General features: G+C 41.1%; 1 protein-coding gene across 1 annotated transcript; it reads left to right on the forward strand.

Annotated features, from left to right (window-relative positions):
• Positions 1 to 385: 385 nt before the first annotated feature.
• On the forward strand, positions 386 to 19,191 carry DCT (dopachrome tautomerase). Its single transcript, XM_062575891.1, has 8 exons — positions 386 to 686; positions 6,938 to 7,237; positions 10,013 to 10,113; positions 11,229 to 11,395; positions 13,797 to 13,976; positions 14,081 to 14,216; positions 16,576 to 16,777; positions 19,010 to 19,191. Exons 1-8 carry the CDS (start codon positions 386 to 388, stop codon positions 19,189 to 19,191), a joined length of 1,569 nt encoding a protein of 522 aa, XP_062431875.1.
• The last annotated feature ends 5,126 nt before the right edge of the window (positions 19,192 to 24,317 follow it).

Below are 24,317 nucleotides of genomic sequence, written 5' to 3' on the forward strand. Positions count from 1 at the left end.
GCTGCCAGAACCCTCATAACTTGCTCTCACACTGGCGTCTTTTTTGCCATTGATGTCATGTGCAAAACACGAGGATTTGTGCAGTGTTAATCCCTCTAATGAGGGCTTCTCCCAACCCCTATATAAACCCTCACTCAAAGCCGTGGTTCTTAGGCAGGCACCACAGAGCCAAAGCTCCTGTGTTTTGAACCACATTCAAGGTAATTAGAGACGAGGATTAAGCAAACAACCCAATACCAGCATCCTCAGCAGCAAAAGGAATTATCCCAGTTGGCCGGGGCATGAAGTGGCTGCGAGTCCAGGCAGTCAGGTTGTCTCACTGAGGAAATCTCCACTCTCCACTCCCTGAAGTGCTATAGACAGGGAGAGCCTGCACTCAGCAGCAATGGGCTTTCAGGGGTGGCTCTTTTGGGCCTTGCTGGGCTATTTCAGCTGCTGTTGTCCTGCTGGAGTGGAGGCGCAGTTCCCCCGTGTCTGTATGACAGTGGAGGCCCTTCGGTTGAAGCGATGCTGCCCGGTGTTGGGGTTAGAGCCAGGCAATGAGTGTGGGATCCTGCAGGGCAAGGGGCAGTGTCAGGTGGTGCATGTGGATGCTCAGCCTTGGAGTGGCCCCTATACTCTTCGAAATGTGGACGACCGGGAACGATGGCCCCTCAAGTTCTTCAATCAAAGCTGTCAATGCACAGGTGAGAGGGGATGCTGGTGGCAAGGGGATGGACAGATCTGCTCCAGGCAGGCCCAAAGGCTGGAAAGGTCCCTGATGGGGGAAGGCATCAAGAAGGCTCTGAATATTATCAGTTTCCTAAGAAGTCAAACAAGTTTATGACCAAGCCATGATATTCTCTGAGCAGGAATCAACTTTCAGGGTCAACAGGGTTAAAAGAGCATGTTCTCTCATGTAACCTTTTGAGTTGTCATTCTCTTCCCCTAGAGTTCTCCTTGTAGCCCCTGCAACACCTTTTTTCCAGAGGATTTTACATATTCAGTGCTATGTTCAGATTTGATTCTTCTGTGGCTGCGAAACCTGACACTGTGAATCTGGATCAGTTTATGCTGATCATGTTTGTTCCTGCTGGAGCAGTACTTTGCAGAACAGTATATCCCGGTACAGAAAATGTGTTGATGTCCAGCTGGGGTGTCTTCCAGGGTTGTCAACTGAGGCTCCACCTCACTTTAATCCCAAACAGGTCCGCATTACCGTGAGAAGGGCAATACTGCCCTTTTCCTTCCCATCTCCAGCTGCTCAGTCCCACTCTTGCCTTTTCTGTGTATTGGTGTGGTGGGAAGCAAATTGGATCAGGGAATTGATTTGCCTGAAGGCTAACCTGGTCAGAAGGAGCAGATTTTAGTGAGACCAGTTCACTGGTGCTGGTACGAGGGAGGGAGTAGAAAGGCAGGTCAGGGCAGGGTAAGGAGGCAGGACCTTCATTTAAAGAGGGTTAAAATAACCCTGGAACCAGTGCCCTAAGTGCTTTGTAGGGCTGCTGAGGGACAATATTGGGAATACCAGGTGGAAGGTGTGACTGTAGCATGAAAGTCACCTGCTGAACAGATTTCAAATGCAGCCTGGGGTGTCTTTTTGGAAATAAAGTTGTTTGGATTTTCTAACATGGGAAAAATAGTGCACTTATTTTCAGTGTGATTGTTAGAAGTAGCTTACCTATTTCGTCTAACATCTACCTTGCCTCTCATTATCACAAAACCCAAATCAGTCTGATGAAAACACACAACAGAAAATTTCAGGCTGTGTAGTTAAGTTTTGCAACGTTGGTATCAACTGAAAGCAGAGAGGTAGTGGCAGATGGTCTAAACAGATAGATAGTATTATTGAGGCTCATCTGAAACAGTAATGGATTTTAGAGTATAAAAATGTTTCTATCTCTTTCTTTGACTAGGTTGTTTGACAGCTCTGTATATTTTCCAGACATTTATTGAAAATAATAAATAAAGTTATTATTTTATTTTAAGCATTCTTAAATACCTCCAAAACTAAATGTAAGTATCACATATGGCACAGACCCTGAGTCAGAAGAGCACTACAGCATATGGGTATACCCTAACATTTCTGCCATCTGAATTATTAGGGGACCAGAACCCAAGAGTAAATCGGGGAGCACTGTTGTCATACCCATACAGAGACATTAATTTAAATTGCTTGTCCAACCAGAATTTGCAGGACCAGATCTTAAGTTAAGTGTCTGGAATATAGTGTAGTTTTATTCTCATTTTCTTCTTTTGGGCTGTCCATTTTCCTCAGTTCTTTAAATGTGGTTTCTCCACATTTCATCTCTGTTGTTTATATTTTGCTTGTTGTATTCCTCCTCCTCCTTTGCTCAGCACCCAGACCTGGATGGATACGATTTACAAGAACTGTTTCTTTAGTGAAAGACTATCACAGATGGCCAAATTTTCAGAGGTCCTTTTATCTAGAGCTCGAATTGAGTCATTTACTGAGAGATCTTTAGAGTCCTTGTTCTCTAAGCATAGCAGTGAGTATTGTGGAGCAGTGAGTATTACAGAGCAATGTGGCTGTAGAATTTATTAAATTATAAACATTTCAAATTCAGCCCTCAGTACAGCCTAAAACTAGGTCCAAAAGCAGAGCCCAGTGACCCTTACAGCAGAAAACTATCCATTTGGCTCTCATGGCAAAAATCCTGATACCACTGTTGTGATACTGCTGTGTGCTGGTGATTCAAATCTAATGTAACTCCTGTGTTAATGCAGGGAACCAGAAGAACCCTGAAAAAAAGTCCTTTATCTACCATTTGATAAATGATGTATATTAGCTGTTCTCCAAGAAAGGAAGAGGCAAGACAGTTTTCATGTTGCTACAAAAAAAAAAAAAAAAAAAAAAACAAGACAGAAGACGGTGAGGGTTAGAGGGGTTTATTTTTACTGAAGAAAGTAGTAACACTGTCAATACTGAGTTGACAGGTTTACTGATTTGTGTTACCCCCAGTGTCAGAAGACCAACCACATGCTATAAATTTGCCCAGAGGTAGAAAAATGTGTCTACAACCTCAGACAATCACTGGGGTTGAGAAGGAATCAAAGTGCTGTGTGCCAACTACCACATACCACTGAAGTGTAGGAACACATAAGCAGCTTCATGTTATAAGAAGTGTCATTTTCTCAAGGTCATGTCCATGGACTGACTGAAGGAGAGAACTGGTATGGCCAGAGAGCCTATAGAAACAGCCTGATTCATACAAATTTACTGGGAAAGAGCACCATTAAAGGTGATGAGGAGAGATGTAGAAGAGAGATCTTGAGGGGTGTGATATCATCTCCAGACAAATGAGTTAGTGAGGAAGAAATCTCAGATGATCCCTTCCCTTCCCTTCCCTTCCCTTCCCTTTCCTTCCCTTTTTCTCTCTCTTCTTTCTCGCTCTTTTTTTTCTTTTTTTTTGCCAGCATCAGTGCAATGATCATTCCGATCATTCCTAGAAGCAATGGAACAAGCTGTGTCTACACACAGAGAGGATCTAAACCCCAGCTGTAACGTTATCTCCCATCTGTGTGACAGGGTGACCTTCTGCACTGTATTCTCTAGGAACTGCAAGAAGTGAGAAAACCTAGGTAGTCCCTAGCATAGCCTCAGAGAAGTAGTGCACTGAATTGCTATGTTAGTCATTTAGGGCAGAAAAATGCTGAGACATGAATCCTTCATTGTTTCTGTGGTCCTAACGTTCATAAGGGTTTCCTCTTGCTGTAAATGTCAGCTGAGCACTATTTCCTGATAATGTATGATTGCTTTTCCTGATCCCCTGGTGCCACTGAGCTATGCCGTCACCAGAGTAGCAGACACTGAAGTTAAGTTGTAAGAGACTGGGACATTTCACAGTGCTACTGTGTGGAAATTCAACAAGGTAATAAATGAATTTTCTGAAAACAGCCATGCATCATTGCCAGACCAATGGGCTGGTAGAACACTTTAAAAAGATGAAATAACTGCTGAAAAAGTGCCTTAGCTAAAACATAAAAACCGGGAGCCTTTTGCAAGCCTTCTGCTTTGCAGTCTGGGAAATATTATAGGCCTCTATTAGCTTATTCCCATTCAGGCTGCTCTATAGCAACAGTCTTGTAATATATGGAAAGAAAATGACAAAAAGTAACTTTCATCTCACAAAGTGTTTTTGTGTGTGTTTTTGACAATAGAACATTGTCAAGTAGACCAGAGGATATTAAAAAATGTGCAACACAATTAGCAGAAGTAATGCAGTGTGATATACCACTTTACCAAAAGATTGGGTCCTCCTGATTGCCAATCTCTTCCTTGACTCCAGTTCTCTTCCTTGCTCAGTCAAAGCTCATGTCCCACTGAAAAATATCTAGAGGAGTGGTGGAAAGAATAGACCTCTTTGGTTACTTGATAAATTAGACTACTAAGGGAGAAAACCCCACAGAATTTTAGCTGGATATGACTAGCACCTGCACAAGGAAAGCAGGCATATATTCACAGGTTCATCTCACTCCAGAGGCCATGCTAGTGGAGAAAATCTGTTTCCTAAGATTACTCCCATTTCAGGCCTTTGCAATTTTCTTTTCATAGCCTGAGGAGACAAAGTATACCTAAGTTATGGATGTTGTCTAATAAAATGATCTCAGAAGAAAAGAATTGAGAAGATCCCTCATTGAGAGGGAAATAGGTGTCATTAGAGCATCCAAAAGTGACTTGTAGAGTTGTATTGCTATGGTACTAAGACTAGACAGACAAAACCTGGTCCTGCATTAATTCTCGGTCTGTTAGTGCTATGTTTCAGTGTGATGCTTATCCAATACTACAAGTAAATGAGTTATTAGAATTACTGTAAGGGTGATCTCCAGTCTCACAAAAGGTTATTGACAGAATATTTCCATGGTTAACTCCTGCTTTGCCACTCCTCTTCTAAAAACAACTGAATTGCACCTTTGAGTGAGAAGGGAAATAAGTTTCTTTCCAGAAGTTCATGAATCATGTACTGAAAATGCTTGTACTATATATGTGGCCTAGTTAGGTGATGTTGTAAGATATTCCTGAAGATTTGTCATTTGGTCAGTACAGACTGGAGTATGTGACAGACTAATAGCCAGGCTGAATTATCAAGAACGAGTAGGAATATAGACAGTGAAGTACACGCACATTCAAATCAGTGATGCTTTTCCCCGAGGACTTGCAGGATGTAAGGATAAAATCAGCCTGCCACGCTGCTTTCCCCCATCTTAATTCCTGCCCTCACCATCACAACATATCCATGCACTCCTACTTCCTTTCATAAAACTATAAACTATTTGCTTTTTCTGGAATAAGACATCACCTCCCTAAATCAGTGCAGAACTCTAGCTTGTCTTCAATCACAGCCCAGCCCAGCCACTCCTGCCTGCATCATGTTGAAATATAAACTGTATGCCTGGCAACCATCCTCACCGCATGCCACCAGGCTTTGAAAAACCTAGGTTAAGTCTTCATCCATGTAGTTCATAAACCTATTACTGCTCCTAAGCTTCATGAGAGCATGTAAATCTATCAATCTTATAGCCTCACAAGCTCTTCAAACCTGAAGTTAAGAGTTCTCATATCCCCTTGACAGGTCTCACAGGAGTTTGTCACAAATGCTCACAGCTCAGCAGCCCTTATCCTGGAGCTAGCTGTAAGCTATATAACCCATATGGCAACACTCCTTGTAAGCTTGGAGATCTTTGAAATTGTTGATAAGCTGTAGCTCTGTAGCCCCTGACAATCTGAAATCTTACTTTAGTGTTAACACTTCTATACTCAACACTGCAGCCTAAGTGAAATCAATGAATTCTTCGTAAGCCACTTCCCCATCTGCACATTAGCCTGTCCTGGGACTGGCAGCACTGAAATGTGTGGAGAAAAGTGAGATTTTGTGGCTTTTTTGAAGGCAATTGGCATAGTCATTGTGGAATGAGTCTGTGCATGTGGGAGGGGTGTGGAATTAGAAAGTCTCAGTGCAGCTTTTGCAGAACTAAGTGGAGATCCCAGAGGAGCCCTGGCTGTCTCATTCTCCCTTCTCCCTGTCATGTCCACTCTCCTACAGACCTTGTACACCAGCAGCCTGTGTGTGTTCAGGCAGGAGGTAGATGTGCATTGCTAGAACAGTTGTTCCTCATCTCCTCCAGTAAAATTGAAGAAAGCTTACTACACTCCCGCAGGGTCTTTCTGCTGTTTTTGTCAGTCTGCCACTGTAGGCAAGAGGCCATGGTGTCTGTGCTTAAAGCAAGCTCTGTATTCCTGGACTCTTCCACCACATTAGAGTTAATACCTAGAGTAGACCTGATTACTTGCTTCAGAAAAAATGCCAACAGGGAATGATGGTACTGTACTGTTTCTCAGGCTGTTATTTCAGCACTGTTTAAGAATGTTTAAAGTGTGACCAGCAGCACCCCTGGTGCCTGTACCAGATTTTGTTGGGTCCCAGAAATACCGTTAACAGACTTTAGTTTTTCACAGGTTTTTGTCCTTAAGTGCACTGTTTCGTTTTGTTTGGGGATTTTTTTTACGGCTTTTAAAGATCCACGTGAGCAGAGCAATTTTGGGGTTTGATCCTGGAAGTCTGGGAGTACTTGAGAGCTGATCAAGCAAAGCACTTAATCACATACTTAACTTGAAGTCTTAATCCTCTGTTCTGTGAGAGTCCTCATACATCTGAAGGCTTTGCAGTGTTCTCAGTACCTCGAGGCATCAAGCCTAGTATCTAGTGCTTTACCTCCCCAACCAGCTGAGTGTGATTCTTGGCCCTGCTGAGGTTCTGGGAAGCGAGCCATCCTTTGAGTTAAGCAATTGCAAAGCTGCCAGTCTACTCAGCTGCTGTCCTTCCAGTAACTGAAATCTCTGGGAAGAAAAAGAACACTTATTCTTAATTCTTCTGCATTTCAATGTTAGTTTTCCTTGATTCATAATTTCATGGATGCTTTCTTCCTCTTAATTCAGGGAACTTTGCTGGCTATAACTGCGGTGACTGCAAGTTTGGCTGGACTGGCGCTGACTGCAATGAGAGGAAGCCACCAGTTGTCAGGAAGAACATCCATTCCTTGACTGCAGAAGAGAGAGAACAGTTCTTTGATGCATTACACCGTGCGAAGACTACCATTCATCCAGACTATGTAATTGCAACTCAACACTGGTTGAGTCTACTTGGTCCCACTGGAAATGAACCACAAATAGCAAACTGTAGTATCTATAACTACTTTGTTTGGCTTCATTACTACTCAGTCAGAGACACACTATTAGGTTAGTGCTTTTCTTATGCAAAGAGTTCTTCATGTAAAGAAAAAGGTGAACAGTATAAATGTTGAACAAATCTAAGCATGCTTAACTGGGCTATGTCACCTTAACAACCAGTGAGGCCCAATAGGAGCAGATCTGTAGAGTAAAACAGTTGGTGCTGAGGACCTTGTGGCCATATGCAGTTCAGGGAGCTGTGCTTCAGACCTGCTGTAATCTGGTCCCAAGGACTGAAAGCCTATTGGTGACATCTTCCTGGGTGCATCTTCCATCTGACAGGAAAGCAGTTCCTTGAGTCTCCATTTGTGGCTTTCAGCAAGTCACTAAGGAAGGGATTCACCTGGTCAGCCACAAGCAGCTTTTAAAACCTAATCAAGTGAGAGATTTGGGCATCTGACCCCATGCTTCCTCTTCTAGATCAGGGCACTTAGTTGTCATTGCTCTTCTGGAGTGAAGTATCTATGCCAGCCCCATCTCACAGAGCTCAGCTCTCAAAGAAGAAGGCAGTAGTGTGGCTTTTTTATCCAGCAGTCCTACATCCAAGCTGTGGGGCTTGGCATTCAAGTCTCTGCATCTGAGTGAGATGAACAGTCAGCCAGTAGAGCAGCCCATATTTAACTCAATTTTTCTGGAGAGCATCTATGATCCTAGGGTGGGTTTACTTCAGTCTCTCCTGAAACAATCCCACTTTGCTGGGATTAGTGAAACAGTTGAAGGGCTTAGCAAAAACAAAGATCCTTCAAGGGCTAAGATGGTCTTGTGGAAAGAGGCCACTTCCAGTGCCACTACAGTGATAAGTAAATCCATATGTGGCTTGAACCATCCACTCTTTCATTGCCTCAGTATTTTCTGTAGCGTGGAGTTATTCCATTACGTTGCTCTTCTCCAAATTATGTTGTAAATGCAGGAGAGGTTGTCAGCTGATCATCCATCAAAATTATGATGAGAATGTGTAAGGTTAGTTACATCATGGAAAATCAAAGCAGATTTTCTATGTGATATTTTGGTGAGACCTTTATTATAAAAATGCTAGATGTCTGAAATGGTTTTTGTTAAAATGAAAACATGAATGGTAGCTAACTTGCCTTTGCAGAGAGCAATATATTTGAGTTCTCATATCTTTGAACGCTCCACTCCCCTCCCCTCCCCTTCCCTTCCTCTTCCCCTTTCCCTTTTTCCTTTTCCTTTTTCCTTTTTCTTTACCCTTTCCCCTTTTTCCTTTTTCCTTTCCCTTTCCCTTTCCTTTTTCTTTTTTCCTTTTCCTTTTCCTTTTCCTTTTCCCTTTCCCTTTCCCTTTCCCTTTCCTTTTTCTTTTTTCCTTTTCTTTTTCTTTTTCTTTTTCCTTTTCTTTTTCTTTTTCTTTTTCTTTTTCTTTTTCTTTTTCTTTTTCTTTTTCTTTTTCTTTTTCTTTTTCTTTTCCTTTTCCTTTTCCTTTTCCTTTTTCTTTTCCTTTCCCTTTTCCTTTTTCTTTTCCTTTTTTTCCTTTTCCTTTTCCTTTTCCTTTTCCTTTCCTTTCCTTTCCTTTCCTTTTCCTTTTCCTTTTCCTTTTCCTTTTCCTTTTCCTTTTCCTTTTCCTTTTCCTTTTCCTTTTCCTTTTCCTTTTCCCTTTTCCTTTTTCCCTTTTCCTTTTTCCTTTTTCCTTTTCTAGAGAACAGCTATTGTAGCATGTTGGACTCTACAGAATCAATATCTAGTCCTGTAAGAAAAATAAGACTAGGTTTATTTGTGAACTTCAGGAGAAACCGCATACTTTGCTGGACTACTTAAAAGACAAAACCTGTATTTCTTCTGAAATCTAGCATGAGATTTAATTCTAAAAGCATGGCTAACCATTACAAATCTGCTGGGCAAAACAGTATTTATGTACGAAGTGTGCATTAAGACATTACAGATGGTTTTGTGGTTTGTTTTTTCACTTAGCGCTAAGCTATGTTACATCAGGTAGTTTGTTTTTCCTAAGATAAGAATTTATTTAAAAAAGGGGAGAAAGTGGTGTCAGTGCCCACGAGTAATTGGTCAGCTAAATGAAGGGAAAAATAACCTGTTTCAAAAGGGGTACATTTTGAAAACAGTGCACCCCTTTTTTTTCAAGGATTTCCTAAATGGGGGGAAGCTCTTCTGCTGAGCTTTTGAGGGCCAGAAAGAGAAAAAGTCATAAGAACTGCAGTGATCTGAAATGCTTAGCAGCAAAACCCACCAAATTTCCCTTTGCAGATTTGTATTTCACCTCCTTGCAAAACACTGCAGAGATCCTTATCATTTTAGCTGATTCTTTCAGGAGTTTCTGTAGTGGGGACTGGCACAAGCCTGAAGAGAAATAAAAAGCCCATTAAAAAAAAAAAAAGAGGTGGCAAAAGACGTATTGAATTACTGTTGGCAGGTTATGGAAAATGTTAAGGTTCTCTTAACAGATAGACTAGACTAGACTAGACTAGAATGTGTAAGTCTTGTTGCTGAGCAAGAAAATGAGACAATGTGGTACATACCAGAGAGGAGTTTTGATTTAGATAGTAAGACTGTTTCTTAAGCCTTAAAAAGAGAAGAAATCTTCACAATATCAAACCTTTTGGAAAGTGATTTTTGAGAAATGTTGAAATTAATATCCAAAGAAGACTTTCTTCACTAATCCTGTTTAACTATTTTGGCTTCTGATCTGTGCTTTTCCCAAAGATGCAGAGCTGGAGATTTTATTTGACTCAAATGTACGTAATAGAAGAAAGTGGTCATTTTCTCTCTAGCTTCATCTGATACTGAAGTGCTCATTATATCTTTTCTTTATAGGACCTGGCCGCCCTTTCACAGCTATTGATTTCTCACACCAAGGACCTGCCTTTGTTACTTGGCATAGGTACCATTTGCTCTTGCTGGAAAGAGATCTACAGGTTAGCAAACTATCCTTTCTATTTTTTCAGGTAGCTTCTCTCTTATGCTATACATCTTTGTCCAGCTAGCAGAGGATAAGCTATTTCCTCGGATAGATTCTTGTACAACCTACTCCCAAGTATGTTTGCTTACTGGTCCTTTTTTATTTAAAGTGAATTTAGTTCTTTCAAGGTGCTGAGCAGTTTGAAGATGACTGTGAACATTTTCAAGCGGAACTAGAACTTAAATGAAGTCAATAGTCAGATGAAGATATACTAGATTCCACATTAGGGGCTTTAGTATGAACAACTACATGAAGGTTAGCATGGAGATTTTCCTATATATTCTTGACAAAGAGCAGAAGATGTGAAGTAACCTCTTTACTAAGAAAATCAAAGCAACACTTATAAACAAATACTGATGGCAGATATTGCCTGCTAATTTTGAAGACACCATCTTAGGGAAAGCAGCTCCAAATATTACCCCCTTTAACAATAACATTTAATACATTCATTTATTTAGGTATGGATTTTAAAGCAATGTATATTAATGTGCCAGACACTCAGTTGGCTAAGCATTCACATTTGCATTACTTCCATATTAGCAGCATTGCTATAGTTTAACCTTGAAATTGATCGGTACCAAAATAGTTGCAGGATCTTGCTTGAATGAAATCCTATCTAACAAGCAAATACAAGCAAATAAACAGAATTCCTCTATTAATACAAAATCAGATTCTTCCCCAAGGTTACCTTTTCTGGAGTGAAAGCAAACCATATATATAATTTTACCCATTACTCATTCACTTCACTGATAAAACCTCTTAATTGTTTAAAGGCTTGATTCATTTCTTCTGCTCTCCTGCTTGGTTATTGAGTTGCTAGAAAGCTTAATTTGAACAACAACAACAAAAAAAGTACAATCCAAAAGTATAGTAACTAGAGATAGTATTTTTGTTAGGACTGACTTAATGCAACAATGTTTTGAAAAGAGTTGGAGCAGCATTGTGAACTGTGTTGCTCATTTTCAAATGAAAAGCAGAATCAGAGTATCTACCACAACAGTTTTGGAGAACCACTTTTTTTCTCTTTCCTTTAAAGGCAATTCCCTGCTAACATGTTTCTTTCCATCGTAGCGACTGATTGGCAATGAGTCCTTTGCATTGCCCTACTGGAATTTTGCCACAGGTAGAAACGAGTGTGATGTGTGCACAGATGAGCTCTTCGGAGCATCTCGGCCAGATGACCCAAGTCTAATCAGCATGGACTCCAGATTCTCCCTCTGGCAAACAGTTTGTAGTAGGTAAGAGAATGCCTACGACAAACTTACATACTGGCCAAATCTTGTTTTTTCCTTCACTATTGGTGGCTCACAGAATCATAGAATCACAGAGTGGCTGAGTTTGGAAAGGACCTCTGTGGATCATCTAGTCCAACCCCCATGCTCAAGAAGGGTCACCTACCGCACTTTGCACAGGATCGTGTCTGGGCAGGTTTTGAATATCTCCAGAGAAGGAGACTCCACAACCTCTCTGGGCAATCTGTGTCACTCTCACAGTAAAGAAGTTTTTCTTTGTGTTCAGGTGGAACTTTCTGTGATTCAGTTTGTGCCTGTGGCCCCACGCTCTTGACACCCTCCCGTAAGAGATTTCTAGACATTGATAAGATCCCCTCTCAGTCTTCTCTTCTCCAGGCTAAACAGATCCAGCTCTTGCAGCCTTTCCTCATAGGAGAGATGCTCCAGTCCTTAATCATATTTGGAGCCTTCTACTGGACTCTCTCCAGTAGCTCCATGTCTCTCTTGTACTGGAGAGCCCAGAATTGGACACAGGACTCCAGACGTGGCCTCACCAGGGCTGAGGAGAGGGGCAGGATTACCTCCCTCAACCTGCTGGCAACACTCTTCCTCATGCACCCCAGGAGACCATTGGCCTTCCTGGCCACAAGGGCACATTACCAGCTCATAGTTAACTTGCTGTCCACCAGGACTCCCAGGCCCTTCTCTTCAGACCTGCTTTCCAGCAGGTCAGTCCCCAGCTTGTACTGGTGCCTGGGGTTATTTCTTCCTCCCTAGGGGCAGGACTCTGCACTTGCCCTTTACTGAACCTCATGAGGTTCCTCTCTGCCCAGCTCTCCAGCCTGTCCAGGACTCTCTGAATGGCAGCACAGCCCTCAGGTGTATCAGCCACTCCTCCCAGCTTTGTATGTCTTAGATTGCTCTCGCAGTGGGAGTGAATGATAGGAAAAGAGCAAAGATTGCTTTCTAAAAACCCGGGCTCATGATGGGTTAGTAGGTAGATGGTGCTATGTAAGCTTCACCACTGAAAGAGCAGAGAAAATTGAGATATACTTTTAGGATGATTCTTTTGGTACAGAATCTTCATTGATTCAACCAATCTCAGTCTGACAAAAGTTTGAAGAGTTTGCCACATTTGTAAATATCTTTTTAAAGGAGAAATGCCAGTATGCTGATTCTCCGTAACACCCAGGTGATCTTGGAACAATTTGCAGGTAGGCTGAAAATTTTGTTTCCTTGCATTGCATGAGATCTTAAATCCAATGTATTTAATACAGTTTTGTAGTTGACTTCAAAGTGGCTGAATTCTCACACAGATTACAAAGTTAGAAAAAAAAAAGTAGCCACTATCTCACTACCAGCTCTCTGTAGGTATGTAGCAACTTGGGTTAGTGCAGGGCATTGATGGTGGATTCCCATGGAGAACTGGGCCCTTATGATGTATGATGCTGTTGGTTACAATACTCATATTCTTCTGTGAGATTGGGGCTGGTAGGAGGTCAGAAGGAGGTGCTGAAAGTTCAGGGCTCTTCTGAAAAGATTCTATTTCTCTGGGTACCTAAAGAGCTACTTGAAATACTGGCCTTAGGCACTAGTTAGCTTTGTATTTTGTCCCTACGTTTTCTCTAAGATACATAGGGTTTTGCTTTTACTTAAAAACTGAAGTGACTGGACTCTTGTCTTGCCAAGGTTAAACAGAAAGACTTTTCTTACTCCAGCAGTTTAGGAAAATGCCATTTCATTTAATATTAAACAGCACTTGCATATTTTTTTTCCCAACTGTTACATATTTTTTCTCTTTCCCTCTTATCTCCTGGATATAAAAGACTCCACCTCATTACCCAGCAGACAACTGCTGCAACTGCAGGGCTTTTTGTCCTGCAGGCCCTGAAAAAGTGGATGCAATGTAGCCGCTTTTCTGCTAATAAGTTGAGAAATGAAAAGTGAAAACCTGTTTTCTATCATTCCTTGCATTTCTTTAGCCTATTGCATAGTGGGATTTCCATGTTTTTTCTCTTTGCTAAAAGTTAAAAAGCTAGTCCTTACTCAGTACCAAAAGTTTCAATAGTTTGGGGTTGTCTGGCAAAAACTGCTCTTCCAAAATGCTCAGATGGGAGAGGGCCTGCATGGAGCTTTGCTTGCTCTTTCTGAAATGTCTTCTCTGCTGAGACGCATCTAGCGACTCTTGTTCTGAATGAGCCACTGAGTATCGGGGCATGACGGCAGCTCCGCAGTAATTTCAGCTTCCAGGCCACTGGAGGCAAACAGAGATTTCCCATGGTGAGCCTGGCTGTATATTCTGCCCTCTCAGATACATGAGGTCTCTTTTTCACGGTGGCAATGAAAAAAAGGCAAACAGGCATAAACACCCTGCTCTAGCTTGTGCCCTTTTCCATTTTCCACTCAGTTTGGATGATTACAACCGCCTGGTCACTCTGTGCAATGGGACGGAAGAAGGGCCGCTGTGGAGGGGGCCGTGGCGGAGCTCCGGCCGGCAGCTACCTACCCTGGAGGACGTCAGGAACTGCCTTTCCCTGCAAGAGTTTGACAGCCCGCCCTTTTTTCGTAATTCCAGTTTCAGTTTCAGGTTTGTCCTTTGGCTCCTCTGCAGCCAGCTAAGTCACATGTATTTATTATTCACGTGTTTCCAAACAAGATGTAGTTGCTTAACATTTTTTTATCCATCCACAGGAATGCGCTGGAAGGGTTCAATAAACCAGATGGTACCTTGAACTCGTCAATGCTGAGCCTTCACAATTTGGCTCATTCTTTTCTGAATGGGACCAGTGTTCTCCCTCATGCAGCCGCCAATGATCCCATCTTTGTGGTATGTTTTTTTTTTTCCCAGTGCAAGTGTAACTGGCTGTGATTCAAAGGCAACTATCTCACCAGGGATTTGCAGAATAGAAGTAAAGCGAATCCCCTAAAATGAATCCTCTACGTACAAAGTGAGACCTTTTTCTCTTTGCTTGAACACTGCCACATCTGCGTAATGGTCAAATAAAGAAGGAAGAAATCTCAGGATGATTTGTGCAATATAAAATCAGATTCTAGGGAGAAGAGTACTATTCCAAGTCACGTTGCCTAGAATCCTTTCATTATGTAGGATCTAAATTTCATGGCTTCTACCAGACAATTTTATAGCAACAAGAGAAACAGAAAACTACGTTAATTATTTTCAGACAGTAGACTGACTATTTTTTTTATTTTTATTTTTTAAACATTTCTCTAAAGGACAGTCTAAGAGGAAGAACATCTGGTTTCTCAGAGAACAGAAATAATAGGATTTTGCTGATGTGTTAGTATAAAATCGCATTGCAATGTACAGCATAAACAGCAACATTCAAATAAAAAGCCAGCCAGTAGCTGGCTACTCTCTGCTACTCTTTTTGGCTCCCTGATATATTAATGCCAGTTTTTTCTTCTTTGTTAGATTAAACCACAGTGATTACATAGAAATATTCTAATAGAATTTATTTATCTGTTTTAATATTTTAATTCTGTAGTTTTGTAATTTTCTGTTGAAAATAATTTGATAAACTAGCCTGACTATTTATGTAGTGGTTCTCTAGATTGTTTCCTTTATAATTCTTCAATTCCTGCATTAATTCCTTTCTTACACAATGACATCTTTATTTCACGGTCCTTTCTATTTTTACACACAGGTTTATTTGCCCTAAGGCATTTACAGGACTAATTTTTTCCAGGGTGGTCATTAAAAAGAAAAGTACAACAGAAATGTGTTTGAACAGCCCCAGACATATATAATAGTTGTCTGTAGTCAACTTAGAAACAGCTTTTCTGAACTAGAATTTTATAGACCTGTAAACTTACTGGGAAAGACTTGATCAAATCCATGGGGAACAGGAATTATGCTGCTGGTGGAAGGCTATAAAATGACCATGAAGAATCCAATTTGCTGCAATTTTCCAGACACGTTCAAAGGCAAGCAAGAGTAAAATATGCACGAGAGGCAGATTAACCCAAATGAACTCGGTGGACCCTTACGTAAGAGGAAAGACCTACCCATTAATTTCCATCTGAGAGATATTACGATATCAAGTCTTAAATATACATACAGAGAGGAAAAGCAAAGGATTTCCCTTCTGCTTGATACTGCAGACATTTCACAGCTGTTTGGACAGCAGCATTCAAACGAACCACATCCCTTCACACTGTGGACGTACTATGAGCTTCCAGCATAGGCTTTGGAGCAAAGATTTTATGCCTTTCCGCACCTGTAAAGCACTTAATGCCTTTGAACATAACCACAGTATTAGGCATACTCTGCAATACCTTCGTGAAGCTCCTTCCCCTCTTGAAATGTCCTTTCCCGACCGCGTCTCATGCATTAAAGCGCTGTCGGTTCTTGTGAGTGTCTTGAGCTCCCTCTAGTGACCAATCTCAGCGTTGCTGCCCTGAGTAAGTGCTGGGACATTAGAGCCCATTTTCACCCACACGGTCTCTAAATGAGGCCGAGATTAATCGAAGCTATTTAGCAATTCATATTGCATTCATTTGAGCCTAAATTCCTGGGTCGGGATTTTCAAGAGAAAGTGTCGAAAGTAGCTTGAATAAATGACCTGACTTTTCAGTGCACTGGCCACTCAGAGTAACAAGGGTAGAAAGCTAGCTTTTGCAAAATGATGACCTGGAGAAAGAGTTCACGATGAACAACAGTAAAAGATCAAGAAAATATGTAGTAAAATATCCCACATGGCAGTTTAATTTGTCCATTCTCATAAGTTTTGCCTGTTTCCTCTTCTGTAAATCCCATCTAAATTAGATTACCCTCTTGCTTTTCTCTCATTTCTCTCTTGCTGCCCCTCTCTTTCTTTAAAAACTGCTTCCCTCAAGGTATCAGCAAGTAGCTGTCCCCAGCTCTGTGCATGGTAGGGCAATGGTGCAGCTCCAGTAAGTCCTTCAGGACATCTGTCCTGCTCAGGGGAGGGCAGGCAAAATTTCACCATTCCTGGGGCAATAAGAGGGTTGTGGGGACCAAGCTGGGATATTCTGAGTCACAACCTGAGTCCCACACAGTCCTCTGGTGACAGAAATGTTGTGCTTATTGAGGGGAGATTACAGTGTGCCTGTATAGCTCTTAGGTGCCTGGTGTCTCCTGAAAGGACCAGTTGTGCAATTTTTTCAAGAGTGAACTTAATAAACATGCGTGACTCAATTTGCAGGTTCTTCACTCCTTTACTGATGCCATCTTTGATGAATGGATGAAACGGTTTAGCCCTCCTGACAATGTGTGGCCTGAGGAGTTGGCCCCAATTGGTCACAACAGACTGTATAATATGGTCCCTTTTTTCCCTCCTGTGACCAATGACCAACTCTTCCTCACTGCGGAGCAGCTTGGCTACACCTATGCCATCAACCTACCAGGTATGTTTTGGAGGTATGGAGGTACTTCCAGGCCAAGTGATGTGACAGCTCAAGTTTTCAGTCACATAGGAATTTGGAAAATAAGGCACCATTTATGAAAGCATGAGTGTGTTCTCCTGGTCACCAGCAATCATGTACATGTGGGACCCTGTTGTAGCCTGGGTAGTTACAATTCACCAGGTAAGCTGTGGTGACCACAAGCATGTGCAGAGTTTCCTTCTGCTCTGCAGCGAAATGCACCAACTTAAACTGCTCTGACATTGATGAGCATGCTCCTTTGGGACTGGGGAGTCTCTGATTTTGGCTCCTGTTCCTAGCACTGTTTATGCCTGTTACAGCATCCTTTAATCTCTCAGAGGTCAGGCTCTCTGCCAGAAAGCTTGTCTGGCTAATGTTGATCATTAGAAAATACTTGTTTTGCACATTATGCTGCACCATGAAACTCATTAGAGATACACTCTGTTAAGCTTTGGATGCTCTGGATGGACGTATTTGGGGTGTTTTGTGTTATAAACGCCCAGTTTTAAAGATTTCTTCATAACTATGTTTTGCTTCGGGGTTTATCTGTTCTTTTGAAAACAACTTTGACACAAACCAGATCAAGACAAAGAGCAAAAAACCCTCTAGTATTTCTGTACAAAGTTCAAATTTTGCAACACAAGTTACAAAGTTTTATAAAAATTACAAATGGAAGAAATGCATGAAAACCGTCCTTCATGTACTTAACCAATATTAAATATGAGCAGTTTCTTTCTCCATCTGAGTCCATTGAGAGGCTATAGGTGCTTATCTAATCTGCATGGCCAAAAAATTATTTTAAGAGCTTACCTTGTATCTCTGGTTCTGATCTGTGGAAACTGCTTAAACATCTACAGATTGCAAAAGATTGAAATCCCCTGTCCTTCCTTCACAGGCTGCCCTGATCTGAGGCATGCTAGACACCTGTGCAGTGCTTTTCTCAGGGATATCCTCAGAGTTTCCCCTGAACATTTTGACCTCCTATGTTAATGAATTTCAGTTTTCCACCCTCTGGACCGCTGTACCCCCTTCTTCTTTGGAAATGCTGCTGACCCCTGACACCACTTACCTGGAGAGTAGCAAAGGCAGCTTGTGATCGTGCTGGTACTTGACTGTGACCTGAATAAATTATTAGCTCACTATGAAGCAGAATTTCTTTTCCCATTTGGATGGTCAATGTTCAAAGAATGAAGCTTTTCCGTTATAACCCTTCTCTTTCATCTAAATATATAACTTGATAATTCTATTCTATGTAACCACCCAACTGGGGATTAATGTACCTAATCACATTACTGCCTCTAATCTAAGAGCTGGAATAACGGTAAATAAATCATTTTGGCTTCATACTGAATTTGGGCGTGACTGCCCTCAACTCTCTTGTTGAGAGGCACTGCTGATTGGGGCACACAACTTTTAGTCACTTCTGTAGACAATATGTGACATCTGCTCGAGTCCTCTGGATTTAAGCCTTTATGTCTAAATAGAACCAAGATATTGAGAACACCTTAAGCTTTTTTTGAGAGTTTTTCCTGAATGTTGTTTGAGTCAGACTTTGTAACTAACATCTCAGTATCTGTAGCATTTTTCAGAATAGGACAGTAGGAATTTCTTGCCCAAATCTTCCGAAAGTATTAATTACAAAAACAAAATAAAATAATTAATTCAAGTGGTACTGGGATGAACTTATTCATACAGTAAGAAAGATCAATATTATATAAGAAAACAGTAGTTCCCTGACAGTGGTTCAAGATCAGAGGATGTGATGTATAGCTAGCTGTCAGCAGAACCATAATAAACAGTATTTTCAATTAAAAATTTGGCAATAGGTTGCATTGTCTATAGGAAAAGCTGAGGATTTTCCATGGACAAAATTATCATGGAAACTAATATGCTGAAATATCATCATGAAAAGAGTGACTTAAGTCATTCATAACTTTGGCCAAATTAAATAAGAGAATAGTCTCTATTTCCTGTTACTGTTCATCCTTCTCATTCCCAGCTGTTTCATTTGTGTGAAATGTCGGAGGCAGGAAATGTTCTGGCTCTGCTACGTGTGTTGGTTACATGATGGATTGTCAACTTTCCTTGTAGCCAATGGATCTCTTAGTCATGCAAGTAGTAATAATTATCAGACTGTATGTTATCTCTTTCTCTCATGTGATTTGAGAAATAAAATTATGAGCAGTCTTTACTTCAGATTTTCTGTATTTCCAGATTCACTTGAAGAAACTCAAGGCTGGACTATCATGGTTGGAGCCACACTTGGAGGAGCACTTATAGCTCTGGTCCTGCTAGTTCTACTGCTTGTCCTTTTACAACACCGAAGACAGAGGAAAGGTTTTGAACCACTGATGAATGTGAGCTTCAGTCCAAAAAAGTACATGGAAGAGGCTTAGTGCTTTGGCTTTGTTTTCTTGGTTATTCTTACAGGAGGTGACCTTGACTAGTTTCAGCTCTTAGCTGGATTTTTAGCTATCCACTTATTACACACTCCTTTGGCAGCTAAGTATATTATTCTAATGAAAAGTTCAGTTTTTCTCATTATCTTATGAACTGTAATAAATAAAGTCTCTGAGTACCTGTGTGTAACGCCCAAGACAGACCAAAGTTTTCTCATTTCCAAAGATTATCTGGAGTGTGTGATACATATTCTCTATAGATTTAGATCAAGATAGCTAAGAATCTGAACAAGGAGAAAAACAACTTGAATGATCAATAAGCAAGATGATTTTTCAACTCAACGTGTTTTTGACTTCATTTAGCAGCTCTGAGATGCACAGAATGTCGTTAGCTCTACATGTATATTTGAATAGCAGAACATTTTACAGTTATCAGTCAATGTTCTGAATAAATGATGTAGACTTTTTTTTACAGTTACAAATGTTTCACGGAGTTTGGTGAAGAAGATAATTCAGCTTGACAGAATAAGAAACCTCTGTTTAGCTTATTTTGGAAGCAGGATGAGTTCCATATGTTATTTCTAATCAAGCTGGTGCTAGCACTAGGTAAAACTCCCAACTCAGATTTCCCTGTAGTTTGATTAAGAGCAGGAATTCCCTTACAGTTAAATATAAACTTACGTTTTATATCTGTGTTAAGGTACTGTGGCAGAAGCTGAACATGGTGCTTGTCCTCTCTTTTGGCTTTGCTGTACAGTTTTGTGGCATGTATGGAAAGGAGAGGGAGGCTCATAAATAGAAAAAGTGGCACTAAATTCAGAGGAAAGAGGAAGTTTTTCAGTGATGGGAAATGTTCCAGGTAGCAGAGAAGTAGGAGTGAGTGTGTGTATGGGGATAGAGCAGATGTCAGATGGGAAGTAGGCAGGAAAACAGAGGTAGCTCTTCAGAAAAGATTCCTCCACTGTTTAGGGCAAATGTTATAGTATAGTACAGTATAAAGCAGTCACCTTCAGTGTCTACCTGATATTCAAGCTGTGGCTCTATAACCCAAACTGTATAACAATCACAGCCATTATTGATCGTATCTGTATCTATATGCATTCATAGTATAAAAGGACAAATTATTTTGAACACTCAAAAGTTAGTTAAATTCTTGGCTAAGAAAAGTTTGTTCTGATTATTTTCTCATAGGACTCCTTTACTAACCAATCTATCTTGTGGCCCAAATTTCCTACTAAACTTGTGTAGCTGCTGCTTTAGATTTGGTGATATAGATAACTCTGCATTAGTGGTTTAGGAAAATATGAGTGTTGAAAAGACTCCTTGCAGAAAAGAATGTAGACCTAAATATTTCCAAAAGTTTGAGACGCGGGACTCAAGGTAACAAGGATGATCTATCTTGTATTACTCAGGTCTGCAGATAGGGGAGTAGGTTTGGATATGGCACTCCCTAGATCTCTATCTTAAATATTCTGTTATAAATGCTATTTAAATCTAATTTGCACCATATTTGTGTGGCTGTCTTACGCTATCTTGAAACAAGATTTTTATGTAGCAAATGAAGTTCTGAATAGATTGTGTCAGGTTCAGTGCATGTGTTATATTAGTGGAATGTTCAGATTTGGCATTTTTATAAACTGTAATGGCTTGGGTCTTAGAAAGGGTCTGCTTGCATAGCCTTGAATAAAAATTCCACTTAGTAAAGGTTTCTTTGGCGTTTCTTCTAGGTCTACTTAAAACTAGCTATTTGAACTAGGAAAAAAGATCTTATAGACCTTCACATATGCTAACATAGCCCTTGGTGTACTAGCAGAACAAATGTATGCTAAAAACATTAAGTAAAATACTTGCAGTATTCATCAGATCACCAAGATTACCTGCAGATTCTCTTTTGAGTTTCTTTTTCTTTTTTCCTCTTTTGTTTCTCTTTGCCTCTTTCTCTCTTGGGGTAGTGATGCAGTTATGCAGGGCCATTGGAGGGCCTCAAAGACAGCAGGCATCATGGTAACACCGACTGCGAGCCTGACCTGCTGCAGGTACTGTGCAGGGTCCCACCTGGCCACATGTTTTGGATAGCGGAGTGGGATGGGCTACACAGGTGTAGAGCATGTCTCTGCAGCCTGGGCAGTATAGCCTTTACATCGCACCACCTGTGCACGTTGGACTTGCACTGTCTGTAGGTCTCGTTAAATAAAGTATCTGGCTGGGGTGTGGACCTGGGGACCTTAAGATGACACTACCTTTATTTGTTGTTAGACTTCACTTTGGGACTGGGCAAGGCGTACAGCATCCACAGTGCCTGTGGCAGCAAGCTGTCTGATGAGCAGCAGAACCAATAAAGCAGGATTTGCTATGGATCTGTATCTCAAGGTTGAAGTCCTGTGTGAATTCCCTCGTCTATCCAGTAATATACGCTCACACAGCAGCTTCAGTAGAAGAATCAGATTCTGACTTTCATTTGGCCACATGCTTTCATAAAACATAAAATATTTACCTTTCTATAAAATGTGATTGAAAACGGTTGATAAATTAACATGTTATTAGGATAGGACCAACACACACACAGAGTGGTTATGTGATTTTAGTTCTTTGGGAAATCCAGGGTAAGAATACCAAGTTTTTGGTGATCTATTTATTGCTTTTCTGTTTATCACTTTACATTTGATATAACCTCTGTTCAAATCAAGTTCGGTGCTGAACTAACATTGCCCCGTATTCACCTATAAGTCCATGGATACTGCCTACTTTTAGAATTAATTTTTATGTGTCTTACCAGAATTTCCCATCACTGTTTTTCTTCACTGAGGCACTGATTAGGCATTAAGTAATAGCAAATGCATACCAAATTTTAACACATCCCACCAACATTTGTATGCCTATTCATGCATTAGGTCTTCAAAATATCTGCTATGCATCCTGGCTCTCCACCCAGCACACAGATGAGTTAGGTGTCTGGGGAAAGGCTTACATTTTGCAGTATGGTGCAGAACTGAACTCTCGTCGGGTAACATTGGTAAGCTGGCTGAGGCACTGAAATTTGCACTGCTGAGCAATAACCTCATAGCACCTTAAGTGGGCTACATGGCCTTTGGGACAGTGTCCATGCTCTTGGTGGATGTTACTCCTCACAGCTAGCTCAGATTTCTCCAGCACAGTCCTGCATTGTGCCACTTGGGTATGCCTGAAGAATAAGAGCCAGAAGAGATAGTCTGAGGAAGGGAATGATGATGGAAAATGCTGAGGACAAGTGTTTAAAGAGGGACTGAGGCTCATCGCTGCTCTAGAGAGCAAAATGCTATGTTAGAGCTGGTGGTGCAGGGATGATACATGGAACGCCAAAAGGGATTCAAGAGGATAGTGGGCTGCGTGAAGAGTTCTCTAAGCTGGGAGAAGAGTCCACAAACACCAGTGCATTCTCTGAGGTAGGTGCTTCAACCCATTCCCTCATAAAGCTATTTCCTTGGGTCTTTCTTTAAAATGTGATAAGACAAAGAAAGCTCCATGTTTCAGACTTAAGGGCAAGGTAGGACACAAGCATCTACCCGCCTCTCTGGTTCACAGCCAAGATACCAGGGGCTGGAGCACTTTTTGTACAGCCGCTGCCCTGCCTGGTACGTTAGCTCCCAGTTAGGTTACGCTGCCTTTGTGGGACTTTTTATTGTGTAGGGAGCTGCTTCATGTGGTGCTGAGAACATCACCAGAGGCCTCCAGAGAACAGACTTGGGCATGTACCAGATTAAGCTCCATTCTGAACTAGTTCTGAGGTTCACATGCTCTTCTCAGGAGAGGAGATGTCAGCCACTTGCTAGCACTGCAGGACTATCAGACTTCAAATGCACCAGTTTGTGCTGTATTCTGCTTTAATAAGACACTGCTGGCTCATGATTACTACCTTTTGTTCTATGTGTGACATGAATGTCAAGGTGTAGGAGGCAGGCTGGGCTGTTACATTCAAGGCTAAGTGAGATTTTTCCTTTGGGTCTCAGGGCACAGTGTATATCTGACTTGCTTTACTGTTTTGGAGGTGTAGCTACTATTATTCCAAGCACTTATTTGAAAGCAGCCCTAATTATGGGCAGATGACAGTGGGACTGGGGGAGAGGAAGGACAGAGAGACAGGCGAATAAAACCAAAAGATATAGTGTAGCCAGCTAGCTTGTTAGAACTGATTTTGCCTAGAGATGGATGAGTAAAATAAGGGACAGTTGTCCAGTTCTCACTGGTAAATTGAGTGTAGTTCCTGGAAAGGTGTTTTTCTTTCCTGAAGAAAAGCAATTAGTGCATTAGATTAATATTATACACATTAAAAAACCCTAGGGTAAAGAGCCATGTTTTGCTCTTTCCACTTGCTTGGCCTTGGTTTAATAGCGATAGCATTAAAGCTGTGTCTAGACTTCCAGTTACTTACAAAGTTCAGGCTTGAGCAGGCTGTATGGAGAGTGCAACCTGCCCTCTTGTGGCTTACCTGAAAAATACCTGGTGACACTAAAGCTGATTTTCTCACATTTTTGCAAGTACAGTCTTGGAATGGCAACTAAGGAAAGTTTGTGTCCTTAGTGAAAGAACAAGTGCAGGTAAACTTTATAGGAAATTCTTAAAAAAAAGAAAAAAAAGGAAAAAAGAAAGCTGAGCATGTGCAAATAAAAAAAAATTGATTTTAGAGGTTATATTTAAAGGTTTTAGTTTTTCATCCATCCCAAACTACAAAAAAGCATTTTTTTTTATTGTTTGATGCAGGTATTAAAAATATGTATGATCTACTGTCGCATGAATTGTACTGCAGCTGTTACAGCTGCTGGGGGGAGATGAAGAAGGTCTACTTTGTCACGTACCTAGTGTAGTGGTTATCACACCTGCTTTACATGCTGAAGGTCCTGGGTTCAAGCCGCAGTAGAACCAGCAACAGCAAATCTTCGGGAGGTTGGACTAGATGATCTCCAGAGATCCCTTCCAACCTTACCGATTCTGTGATTATCTGTGATTCTGTGATAAATGGAAGCAAAGACTGATAAAGCTCCTAAAGACTGCTAAGCTGAGGAAAATAATCCTGAAAGCACATGATCCTCAATCTCCATAAAATCCTGGAGGCTCTGAGATTTTAGTCATGAAAGTCGATCCAAAGC

Source organism: Rhea pennata, chromosome 1 (assembly GCF_028389875.1).
Source record: "Rhea pennata isolate bPtePen1 chromosome 1, bPtePen1.pri, whole genome shotgun sequence".
NCBI lineage: Eukaryota > Metazoa > Chordata > Aves > Rheiformes > Rheidae > Rhea > Rhea pennata.